Here is a 13,209-nt window from a genome sequence, read left to right as displayed (position 1 = left end):
AAAAGCACCCAATTATAGAGTTTGCTACTGAGTACATCACTGCATAATTTGGGCGTTCATGGCTCCCAAAGTTCACAAAAAAGAATGCCTCTTTATTTTATTTTTGATTTTTGGTTTAAAGGTGAATAAGACATTACACCCCATATGCTTAACAACCACAACACATGCTACAAATAGCTTTGACTTTTTGTCCCTTCTTTTTTTTTAAAAAAAAAAACCTTTTGCATGGATCTTTCAATATAAAATAAAATAAATATTTTGTTTTTGACTAAAAGTGTTCACAAGTTTAATTTAATTTAATTTTTTTAAAATTAAATTAAAATGAATCAATTGATTCATTATAGTCTAGAATTTGTTTAATATTTTCTTTTAATCAATTTAGTTTAGATTTTTATCAAGTTTGAATCTTTTTAATGAGATATTTTTTATGATCATCAATATATATTTATGTTCACTGATAATTTTTAATTTTTAATTATTATTTGTAATGAAAAAATCTCTTGAGCACAAAAAATATTTTTTTAACAACTAATTAGCATATTCAACTATTAAAAATTAATGTATTATCTCTAAAACATTTGATTATAAAATTTAAAAATTACATTATTATAAATAATATTTAACTAATTGTAATTTATTTTTACTAATTATTTACAAATAACTAAACTTAATAAGGGGAAAAAAATTTGATGAATTTATAAAAATATATAATAATTATAATAAGATTTGATTTGGTTTGGTTCAAATTTTTTAAGAAAAAAAACTTTGATGAATTTATAAAAATATATGATAAATATAATAAGATTTGGTTTGGTTCGGTTCAAGTTTTTAAAAGAAAAAACTTGAACCAAATCGAACCAATCAGTTTTGTCAAAAAAAAAAAAAACTTTATTTATAATCAATTTTAATCAGTTTATATCGGTTTGGTGTGATTAATTTAGATTGACTTTAAACACTCTTATTTTTTAGTGATAGCAAGAAAACATTTTGCTTCTATTTGAATTTATTGAAACCCTAATGTGGAATGAATTTTTTTTTCCCCATTCTATTTGATCTTTGAATCAAATCTACATTGAATGGAAAATTTGATCTTTATGTGGATGTATGGCATGATAGAAGAATGTTTCACAAAAGATCATAGAAGATGAGTAGAAAAATCAAATTAATTCATAAATACAAATAGTATTCTCTTAAATCTGGTCAAATTCATTTATATATAGAAGGATTTTTTTTTTTTTTGAATTTTTTTCTCAAACAGAGCTTCATGGATTAATTTGATAAGGAACGGTGACAGATTTAAGAGACCAGCACATGATTATCTTCTTCTAAATTTTTGAAGCCATTTTTTAAAAGTTGGTTGCCAAAAAAAATTATAATTAAATATTGACCCCATAAATAGAAGAAATTTTGGCCCCTCATAAAATAATCCTGGATCCATCACTGATGCGGAACTTATAAGATGACTGTCTAAAGGGCTTCATTAAAAATTAACCGGAAAAAATTACTATAATGAATTAAATGTATGAGGTTCTCAAAAGTCAAAATTCTTTTTTGGGAATGTTTTCATGAAATGGTGTTTGCTAATGGTGGATACCTTTAATAGAATTTCAGATGGAAAATTTGATGAAAGAAATTTTTTTAAAAGATATTAAATATTACAGCCTTGTAACCTTGTATTTACATGAATGAAATTTAAAATAAGTCGTATTATCTATGAATAGAAACATTATATGTCATGTAGATATATAAATATTATGCACGGAAATTTTTTTTATATTATCAAAATTCAAAACTTGATTACGAACAACACTTAGATTATTTTGATCAAGCCTAATCCATTATTTCAACATTGATTAGTGATTTTATGTCAAGCCTAATACATAGGCATAAGTGTTGCTAAATGTCAAAATAGAGTTTTGGGCAGCATATTTAACTTCTCAATTATAAATAATTACTCCTTTTTTAAAAAAATATAAAATACTTTTAATCAAATCTTATTCATAAATAATTAATTAAATATATTTAAATCAACACAAATTTTATATTTATCTTTATTTAATAAGATTTGTTATTGTAAAATAAATATAAAATAATTTATTTATTAAGAACACTTTTAGAAAAAAAACATATTAATTAAATTTAAAACATTAAAAATATTTTATAGTTTGAACATCCACATCTGAGTATAATTTTTTTTTTTATCTTTTTGAGTGAATGTGCAATTTTTGAAAATATATTATGCCTGATTGATTAATTCATTGCCATATTAAAACTCTGTCATTTATAAAATATTATGAAATTAACGACTAAGGCTATTTTTTTTTAAGAAGTCCACATTATCTTTTATATTTTATTTTCAAATACATATCTTGTAAACAAAAAATTCCTTAAATTTTAAATTTTACTTCACATTTATACGTCCTTGAATTTCTTGAAAATTGAATTTTAAATTCTCGTAATATAATTTTTTTATATATATATATATATATATATTACCACTATGTCTATTTATCTGTTTTATTTTTTATTTTTTACTTTTATCTCCAATACATTCTTTTTTTTCATAGAAAAGAGAGATACTCTCCCACCCACCCACACAAATACATCAAAGTTGGATGTAAATTTAAAAACTCTTACAAAAAGGGGGAAAAAATGATGCTATCGCCAGAATAACTAATCCTCGACGTACTCGGGTTTTGACTATCCAGAAGGGTTGTAGATGTTGTTTCAAAAGTTTCTCAAGTTAAAATCTTTTTTTTTTTTTTCACAAAAGCCATGAAAAAAAATCATGTAGATAGAGACTAAGTTATATCAATATACAAAAAATTTTTTTAACCAAAAGACGAACTATCAAAAATTTAAACATTTAAGTTGTCAAGCAAGATTTAATAAATTATCCAATCTATATATTTATTAATTTTTTTGAAAACATGATAAAAAATAATTGACCAATCATGTATCAAAAGATCTTTGATTTTGTTAATAATTACAATAAGAAGATGATTATTAAAATAATTATTGCATATTAGCATAATTATTTTAATAAAATTAGAGTAAACATTAATTCTGTTCAATTTTTTTATCCAATAAATTCAACTACTGTACTTGCTCTGATGATAATCAAAAAATTTAATAAAACCTTTAATTCAATTACCTCAACCATCTCGAACGAGATCACACAAGAAGTGAAGTTAAAATCTTCAAACGTAATTTGTCTTTAGTTTTTTTATAGAATATTTTCCTGATAAGTTTTGTTTTATTTTTACCTACTCACCACGAGAAACTTGAAAAAAGAATAAAATAAGATAAAGTTCACCTTTTCTTGGTTGAGAAATACAAATTTCGTTGACTCGTTATGTTATGCGTCCCCTACCTCTGAACAAACGCCACTCTTCCATCCTCCTTCTGTTCCTTCTTCTCTCTATCTTCCCCATGTCCCATCCTCATACTCTCTTCTTCTTCTTCTTCTTCTTCTAACTCTCGCTCACTTCTCCCCCCCCCCCCCACCTCCTCAATATACACTACATCCCTCTCGGCAACATATTACTTCAATCACCACCTTGTACTCGTACGCTTTCCTCCTCTTGCACCATCCACACTTCACAATTCCAACCTTCTCTTACTTGTTTCGCCGGCGAAACCCACTAGCTCCGTCACGTCGGTGTGTGACCCTTTATGGCTAAATGCCCCAAAACGAAACCCGCTGTCAACTTGGTGCACTTACCAATAGCTCAACTTCATATGAGAGCCCGGTTCTCACCTTGAATCTCAGGGAACCAGAGAAGCCCAATCTCAACACTCATTTGAACTCCGTTTGTGCAATGACTTCCACGAACTCAACATCCACTGACCCGCTTCTTCCTTCCGCTGCAGTCGAGGACATCGCCGTCAAGACTGTGAACAAGCGCTACGAAGGCTTAGTCACTGTGCGGACAAAAGCCTTGAAGGGAAAAGGAGCTTGGTACTGGGCGCATTTGGAGCCTATTCTGATTCGAAACTCTGATTCTGGCCTTCCCAAATCCGTGAAGCTCAAATGTTCCTTGTGTGACTCCGTTTTCTCTGCGTCAAACCCGTCGAGAACTGCTTCGGAGCACTTGAAGAGGGGAACATGCCCCAACTTCAGCTCTGGCTTGAGACCCAATTCTTCAATTTCGCCTATGCCAATATCTTCTGTGGCTTTGCCTAATTCAAACAATCACAACAAGAAGAGAAGCTCTCCTCATATGGGTGTCACTTCTCCTTATCAAAATCATTCCTTAGCATTGGTTGAGTCCTCTCGATTTTGTAGTGAACTGGGATACTCACCAACCCAACTTAACATGGGGACAAATCAACAACATTTGATTTTGTCTGGTGGGAAGGAAGATTTATGTGCATTGGCTATGTTTGAAGACAGCGTGAAGAGGCTCAAGAGTCCCAAGACCTCTCCTTGTCCTGCTTTGAGCAGGGAACAGATTAACTCTGCTATAGATTTGCTCGCTGATTGGTTTTACGAGTCATGCGGGTATGTGTCTTTATCGACCCTTGAGCACCCAAAGTTTCAAGCCTTTCTCAGCCAAGTGGGTTTGCCAACGAATTTGCGTCGTGAGATATCGGGTCCTCGACTTGATGCCAAGTTCAATGAGGCCGAGACTGAGTCAGAAGCCAAAATACGAGATGCAATGTTTTTCCAAGTGGCTAGCGAAGGTTGGAAGAACAATAATTGGTATAGCTTGTGTTGTGGAGGAGAGAATTTGGTGAAGTTTACTGTGAATCTTCCGAATGGGGCTAGTGTGTTCCAAAAGGCAGTCTTCACCGGCGGAGTTGTGTCTCCCAAATATGCAGAGGAGATTTTGTGGGAAACAGTCACGAGTATTAGTGGGAGTTCTGTGCAGAGATGTGCAGGAATTGTAGCAGATAAATATAAGGCCAAAGCATTAAGGAACTTGGAGATTCAAAATCATTGGATGGTAAATATCCCTTGTCAGCTTCAGGGCTTCATTAGTTTAATCAAGGACTTTAACAACGACCTCCCACTTTTCAGGGTTGTCACTGAAAATTGCTTAAAGGTTGCAAATTTTATAAACAATGAATCCCATGTCAGGAATAGTTTTCTCAAATTGCGCATGCAGGAGCTTGAGTGTTCTGGGTTGCTTCGTGTTCCTTCACTTAAATGTGATCCTCTTAAGAACTTCGCATCTGTCTTTCCAATGTTGGAGGACTTCTTGAGCTGTGCTAGAGTGATCCAAATGGTTATGTTGGAGGACTCGTTTAAGGTAACATGCATGGAGGATCCACTAGCAAGGGAAGTTGCTGAATTGACTCAAAGTGACAGGTTTTGGAATGAATTGGAGGCAGTTTATTCACTTGTAAAACTTATCAAAGCAATGGTTCGTGACATGGAGGCTGAGAGACCACTGATTGGTCGATGCCTTCCTCTTTGGGAGGAGCTGAGAGCCAAAGTGAAGGAGTGGTGTGCAAAATATAGCATAGTGGAAGGACCTGTGGAGAAAATACTTGAAAAAAGGTTCAGAAAAAATTACCACCCTGCATGGTCAGCTGCATTTATTCTCGACCCACTCTACTTGATTAAAGACACAAGTGGAAAGTACCTTCCTCCGTTCAGATGCTTGACACGTGAACAAGAGAAAGATGTAGACAAGCTATTGACAAGGCTAGCTTCTAAAGAAGAAGCTCATATTGTGTTAATGGAGCTCATGAAGTGGAGGTCAGAAGGGCTGGACCCACTTTATGCTCAGGCTGTTCAAATGAAACAAAAGGATCCAGTGACTGGGAAGATGAAAGTTGCAAACCCACTGAGTAGTAGACTTGTTTGGGAAACTTGCTTAAGTGAGTTTAAATCCCTGGGGAAGATTGCAGTAAGGCTTATTTTTCTCCATGCAACCTCGTGCGGATTGAAGAGCAATTGGTCTTTCATGAGAAAAATTGCTGGGAATAAGCACTCAAGAATTGCATTGGAAAGAGCTCAGAAAATGATATACATTGCCGGTCATGCCAAGCTTGAGAGGCGAGACATTTTGAATGAGGAAGAAAAGGATGCAGAACTGTTTGCCATGACAGGCAGTGAGGATGGCATGCTGGCTGAGGTCTTTGCTGATGCACCCTTAGTGTAATATTCTTTTCTTTTGAACTCCCATAGAATTCTGTAATTCTAGAATTTTTCATATTCTTTCCAGAACTCTTCTTTTTATCCATTATTTTGTGGTGGAAAATTTTTTGTGACTTGTGATTGAAATGAAACTGAAGGATAAAGGAAGGGATCTCTAAAGCATGTTGATGACTGAGGCATCACCCTGAGTTTTGATGAATCCAATCTTTCTTTCAGCCATTACTTTGGGTTATGGTTCGAAAAGAATGAACCCTTGCAAAAGAAGAATATCACACGAGTTCTAATAGCGATTTGTGGAATGAATATAAAAAATTGGTCAAATTGGTCTACAATGGATAATATAGGATTGGTTGTTAACTAACTGTCATTCCTGTATTTTTTTGCCATTGAGAGTGATGTTGGAAACTTGGTATCATGTATGAAAGCAAGATATCTAGACATTAAAACCTGATTGTTGGAGCAATTTTATTTTATTTATAAAAAGGCAATAACTAAGTTGTAGAGATATCATCCTTTAATTAATTTTTTTCAAGGGGGTTGGGATTTAACATGATCCCTTCAGATAAAATGAAGTTAAAATAGTGAATGGCTTTTTGTTGAAATATCCAGTTGAGTTGGTTCATGACTTAATGTACCATTAATAATATATTCTCAAGACTCAGCCTGTGATGCTAAATTGTGTAAATCAAACTATCTCACTATGTGACTATCATTGCCGTAACACCAAACACTTGCTGAGTTGGACCAAAGAGCAAAAGGCTTCACTGCTGAGCAAACTGCTCGATATCGAAATTCAAGATACTCAGACTCTTTAGCAAGGGGTTTGTGCTTGTCAAGAAGCGCATATACTAGTAATTATTCCTATTTTTCTCTAGTAACAAGAACTGAGTGAATTCTTGAATACTTATGATTGGATGAAGAATTTCACATTCAATTCATCAGTTGTGTCTGCTCGTCATAAAGTTTTTGAAAATTGCCACAAGTCAACATGTATTAAAAAATACTGTGCAAACCAGTGAGTCACTAGCTTGACATAAGTCCACTTTCAAGCAAACTCAAACTTCCAAAGTGGAACGTGCATGTGATTGCTCTCTCTCCTAGTCTCTTTCTTCCCGAGAGGGCCGTTAATGCTCGTGATTGCATTTCCTCTTGCAAAGTCTCTTTCTGTGTTTTAACAGATTGACATTCTCGCAACCCCTTTTCTTCTGGTTTCTTTCTTTCGTTCTAAATAGAGACACATAGCTGCAGACATCTTTAGGAGTGGTCCTCATGATGCTTGACCCTAACTAAAGATCACATGATTTTGGCGTTTCAATTTTGAATAACTCACATAGAGATACCCATATGTGCGAAGAGGAGTGAATATCAAGAAACTCAATAACTAAGATTCTAACTCAATGATGGAACCCTATCCCAGAGATCATGGGGTACACTTGCCACTAGATGCTGTTTGTTTTCCTGTGGAAGGAAGCTGCGAAGTTTCACAAAAGTAGCATTGGCTCCCAAATTTTGAATTTGATACTGTTTTTGTTGCAGAGTTGGAGATGCTTGAACCAGCAGGGTGGACATCAAACATAAATTTGAAAATTGGTCATGACACCTGACCTGGGTCAACCTCGGAAGAGCACAAGAAAGAATCTTTGTGGCCAAAAAAGACACTCGTAAAAAAAAAAAAAAAAATGCCTGGCAAGCATATCACTGGGTGTGTTTTTTTCTGCAAATTTGGTTAGGCCCACATGGAGAGAGTGGTTGTCTAAGTCATTGCTTTAATATGTCATGGTCAAAGAAAAGTGAGGTATAAGTGGCTTTCCTTCACATCTATCCACTCTCTCTTTCTGTGTTTGTTGTTTCTGCTCAGCTAATTGTCCCACAACCTTTGGTAACTTTTCAAACAGTAGTTTTTCTTTGTGATAATTTACGAGTTAATCATGGGACCATGTGCAAACTGTTTATCTGAAATTTGGTGGTTTGCAGAATTAACCTCTAGGCTCGCCATGATTGCTGAAAAGTCTCTGGGAAAGTGGAAGCAAGATTGAGGCCAAGAAAAAGGTGGAAGCAAGGAGGCCTGTCGGCATGAGGAGCTACATGATATGGATGAATGGTGTACTGCAACATTATTTAGCTGTTTTTGCATGCAATTTCAGGCGATTTCATTTTACCATGAACGGCAACTTGGTAGTTCAAAGACTTCTGGTTTTGATTACATCTCATACTATTTTTCAATCTTCCTGTCACTGTCATATGCCTATGACACCATTTTTTGGTTCAAAAATTAGAGGAATTGGTAGGAGTGTATACTGACATGGGATATATGCTATGGAAAATTCTCAAGTGAATCAAACCAATTACAGATGAACACGTAAACACATGATAAGTGGGTCCTACTATATAGATATAATTAAATCAAATTTACCTGAGAATTTTTCCATATCCACTTAAGGCAAGCATTTTCCTCTTCCCCACTAGGGTTGATGTTACTTCTGCCACTTCATCTGTGCATGCATGGCTTTTGTCATGAGCAGGTGCAACATTTAAATCCATGAGATACAGAAATTGGCTTTTAAATTTCTCTTGCATGTGGTACGAAGTCAGTCTCTTCCCTTCAGAGTACTCTTAGTTTTTTTTCCCCTGAAAAAAAAAAAACAGAAAAGAATCTTTGAATGAGAAATATAGTTCACTATTGATTAAATCATTAACCAATATGTCCTTCTGCTGCAGGTGCTCTGATTAATCTGGTTGCAGCGCTGATATGAAATCTACTTTTATCTCTCTTTTTTTACAGTATTGTACGCAGTAATTTATTTACTGCCAAGAATGCGGATTCCAACTATATCCATGATCTCATAACATGGATCTGAGTTTATCCACCGACCTCAAAGGCCAGAAATAATGAGAGGGTTTCTCAAAGTCAAACAAGGAGGTAAAAGGAAAAGATGTGGGGACTGAAGTAATTAGTGGTAGAGTAGAATGCTGTATTGCTGATTTCATTTCTGGTTTATCTTTCTACTTAATTTGGTGTAGCGACAGTCCATCATGTCGGCAAGGCCAAGCAATTCTGACTGCTTACCAACCAAAAGGAGAAAAAAAAAAAAAACACCCTCTATTTATTTATTAATATTAATTGTTATTTTGATGTAAAGGTTTTATTCTTTGCTTGTATTGTATGGCATAATTTTAGTTTCATTGTACACGGTTCCTTCTTATAAGGAAGATGGAGGTTGTGATGATTGGCACAGGACAATACATCTTTTTTGCAAGAATCTTCCCACCTTCAATGTTCCCACATGATTAATCTTTATTGTCTTTTCCTTTTTCTTCCCGCTTGCACAATTCTCTTGTAATTATAATTGAACATCATTTAGTGTAAATTATATTCAAAGTTTTTTTTTTATACTTAGATTTAATTTTTAGTTCAATATTATTTTGATCTTTTATCAAATTCCAACAGGTTAATTTAATAACACATAAAATATTAAAATAGTATATGAATATTAAAAAACCTCAAATAATAGAGATTAGTGTATTTCTTCTTTAAATAAAATTAGAGATGGTGTTAATGTAGGTCATTTAAAGAACTGAATATTTTGAAAGAAAAAATGGGGAAGAAAATTTTGGGTTTGAATCTATGTTGATATAAAAAATATTTTAAAAAAATTACTCTCAATTGGATCCAACAATGTTTGTATTTAACCTAATAAATAGTTATTAAAAATAGTGTTGCCCATTTATGATTTAAGAGGGCTGGCTTTGTTGAAAATCATGAAGAGTTAGGATTTGCCGGTTTGGCATTTTGAATAATTTGATGATATTGAAAAAGGGGATTCCAGCGCACATGGTGATAAGGTCAATAGAATTAATCATAAAATAATTATAATTAAACATCTAATAAAAAAATTGAATACTAATGACGTTGATAAGAAAAAAGTTCTTGCTCTTCTCTAACCTTTATGTCACGTAAAATTTCCTTACTAGAACCAACTGGTGACATTAGGAATTATCAATCCCTAAAATCAAAAATCTATAGACTTTAAAAAATGTGTAAAAATTCTGTCTTTGTGAATCACTTTTGTGCCTTTTCTTCTATAGATGCTTTGGTATTTATTTGAAGTAAAATAATAATTTAATTTTCAAATCTAACTGTGTGAACTTTAATGTTAAAGGGAATATTTTGGTTGTAATTGTACAAACAGATTAATTATTCCACTACCCCATACTTCATCTTTTTCACGTCAATAAGCTAACTAACCACAAAAGCTTGAAACTTTGATATTTGGAGTTGAAAAATCTTAAGGTGTTATGATTACAATTATGACATTCTAATAATAATTCCTCTCATGTACCATAATGTGGTCAGTGAGTTGCCAATTTCAAAACCAATGGTTTGTTCGATTTTTTTTTTGTCACATCAATCAACTAATGTTTATTATCGATTTTCATACCATATATTATAAAATTAATTTTCACATGAACCTAATTTTTATTATAATTTATATTTAATACTATTTATTGAAAGAGAAAAGGCAGAGGATAGAAGAGTCAATACTCAATGTGTCTTCTCTCCGCTCTTTTTTTTTTTTAGTTTAATGTATTTTTCTCTAAATTTATGAACAAAATAGACCTTTAAACTTTACGGGATTCTTACTTAAAAATTATTTGAATTTGAATAATTTTAACCGAGTCGATAATAAAGTAACTTTTTTTTTTAAAAAAAATCCCTTCACTTTCCTCTCTCTTTCTCTCTTTTCTTCATTTTTTCCTTGTATGAGAAAAGATCCTCCCGCCGTTTGTTACCTCACTTTTTTTACTATCTTTCCTCTCAATAACATCTTCTCAATTTATTTATTAACTAAATTGAAATTGAAATGCATAGTCTCAGTAACAATGGCAAGTTAAATAAGATTTTCTAATTGTAATAATGGATTCTTGTCCCATTTTCTTTGTAAGGTTTCATGGCTAGAGCTAGAGTTAATAGTAGAATTGGATAAGCATGTTTTGTTTGTTATTGAGCTAGACATAAAGAGCTAATTAATTAATTAAGTAATAGGTTATCAAGTTCAAAATAGATAAATAAATAATTGGAATTGGTATATGGTTGCTTAGATTACAAGCCATATTAATAATAATGTATTATTGTACTATTATCTATCACATGGTGTTACTACTTTGCAGTTTCCACTTATATAGTGTCTGACCCTACAAACAAACTATGCCAAAGCAAAAACAAACAAACATCTCTCTCTCTCGCTCTGCGCTTAACATTTCTTTCCTTTTCTCATTCTGTCTCTCTACTTCTCCCACCATCCACCAATCTTGCCCTTAATTGGCTCTCCTGCTCATAACTGTCCCCACTTTTCAATTATATACACATCTTCATCTCACTTTAACTCTTAGAGGAAAAATGAAGGGACCTAAAAAATTCTATAATTTTTGTTCTGTTTGAGAATTTTCCCCTCCCAATTTAAGAGATTTTAGGTCACACTATAACCTTTTTCTTCTTTTTTTTAATGATTATTTCAAAAAAAATTAATTTTCATATTTTTACTTTAAAATAAATTATCATCTTAAATTTTTTTCCACATACAAATATATTCTACAACCAATAAAAAAAATATAGTCATTAAAAAAGGTGGATCCTCAAAAGAATTAAAGAAAGAATTGGGTCCTGGCATTAGACAATGGAAAAAGAGTTAGGAGAATATGGCATGTAATTTGGTAGAAAAAGAAAAGGAAGAGAAGGGGAGGGGGTAACAAATTAAGTATAGTGACAGATATAATGTCACCAATCAGCAAGATTTTGAGTACTCATTTGGATTACTATACACTTTGGGAAAGTGACCACCCTCACTCTATCATCATCATCATTCTTACTTGAATGCTTTTTAATTTTATTCCCTTTTCCTTTCTTTCTCCAAAGCAATGCATCCACTACTTAATCATATCTCATCCCATAATAATGTTCAACTTTCCCCTAATTTTTCTCCTTTAAAAAAAAATTAAACAGATTTGAGATGAATCCTCAATATTAAGCTCAAGGATAATTCACATGTTGATTAAGAATATGAGAAGATAATTCACGGATTTTGGGAAAACCCCTTGTTAATTACTTTCATTATGATTTTTTGTCGTATTAGTTAGAACTCAACACTCAAGAGACTAGACAGTAGACTATTACACCCATGAAGTCTCCATTTTACCTTACCTTACCTAATAGTGGTTTATTGTATATGGTATGATCCTTACCTAACTAGCTTTATAGTATTCTTCTTTCTCTTTTCAATCTTTTTCTTACTCTTAATTTATGTTTGATTGAATTAAAGAAAGTATAGATAATCAAATATGAAGTCATTCCTAATGCAATATTTATTATCCTTTTGCTATCAGTAACTGAACCTCGCCTATTTTTTATGATTATTTTAAGCACAAGAATCATGTCTCATATATTTTTTGTTTCATTTTAATTCCATGCCTAAACATAGGGCTAAATCTATTCTTTGCTGTAACCTCCAAAGAAATGTCTGCATGCTGCAATCTAAACACATTACGTTGTTGTTTCATGGCCCAGTATAATGAGTCTCGTTTCAGAATTCGAACTTTTCTAGATCTCGCTATATGGGCCATCTGAGTAGCCCATTTCTCTTTTACTGGGCTACTTTTTACTGGTTCCATGTTTATACAGATGACGCTGCTCGTTCTATAGCATTGATCACACTTTGCTCAGGCATATGACAGATGAAACTCTCCGCTATTCCTAGTGACTTATGGAAAAAATTAAGCAAGATTCTCCTCTGCAAGATTCAATTTCTAATCTGATCAACAATTCTCTTTCTCATGTGTATTTTTTTTTTTTTCCAAGAGATGGACAAATATTAAAGAAGAAAGGCAAAAGAGTAATCAACCATCCTCAAGAGAGCATGGTATGCTATAGCAAACGAATTTCATTGAGTTTATCTAAAATTCATGACAAAGGATTCTATCTGATCGTAGCAGTAGGTACAATGCTTTAGCATGGCCACTTCATTGTCCTATCTCGCTATTTTACTGTCAGCATCTATTACCCTTGTGTATAAGTTTCATGAGGCACCTGGAGGCATAGTCAATAA

At 32.8% G+C, this 13,209-nt stretch overlaps 1 protein-coding gene across 6 annotated transcripts; it reads left to right on the top strand.

Annotated features, from left to right (window-relative positions):
• The first annotated feature begins 3,401 nt into the window (after positions 1 to 3,401).
• LOC129293431 (uncharacterized) lies at positions 3,402 to 9,425 on the top strand. 6 transcript variants are annotated; one of them, XM_054931398.1, is made up of 4 exons: positions 3,402 to 6,109; positions 7,646 to 7,904; positions 8,084 to 8,284; positions 8,828 to 9,425. In XM_054931398.1, the coding sequence occupies exons 1-2, from the start codon at positions 3,684 to 3,686 to the stop codon at positions 7,659 to 7,661; spliced, it is 2,442 nt and encodes an 813-aa protein (XP_054787373.1). In that variant the 5' UTR covers positions 3,402 to 3,683; the 3' UTR covers positions 7,662 to 7,904; positions 8,084 to 8,284; positions 8,828 to 9,425. The 6 variants fall into 6 exon arrangements, with proteins under 6 accessions (XP_054787373.1, XP_054787374.1, XP_054787372.1 ...); XM_054931399.1 differs by having other exon boundaries at positions 8,084 to 8,689; XM_054931397.1 differs by having other exon boundaries at positions 8,084 to 9,425.
• Positions 9,426 to 13,209: the final 3,784 nt, after the last annotated feature.

Source organism: Prosopis cineraria, unplaced genomic scaffold, assembly GCF_029017545.1.
Source record: "Prosopis cineraria cultivar Desert tree isolate PC_DT_omini unplaced genomic scaffold, ASM2901754v1 PC14, whole genome shotgun sequence".
Lineage (NCBI taxonomy): Eukaryota > Viridiplantae > Streptophyta > Magnoliopsida > Fabales > Fabaceae > Prosopis > Prosopis cineraria.
The sequence above is the reverse complement of the archived record's forward strand: the minus strand, read 5'-3'. Positions and strand labels throughout refer to the sequence as shown.

Coding starts and splice junctions, on each gene's coding strand:
- LOC129293431 (XM_054931396.1), top strand. CDS start 3,684: ATGCCCCAAAACGAAACCCGCTGTCAACTTGGTGCACTTACCAATAGC. Junction 6,110..6,246: donor TTTGCTGATGCACCCTTAGT/GTAATATTCTTT, acceptor ATGAAACTGAAG/GATAAAGGAAGGGATCTCTA.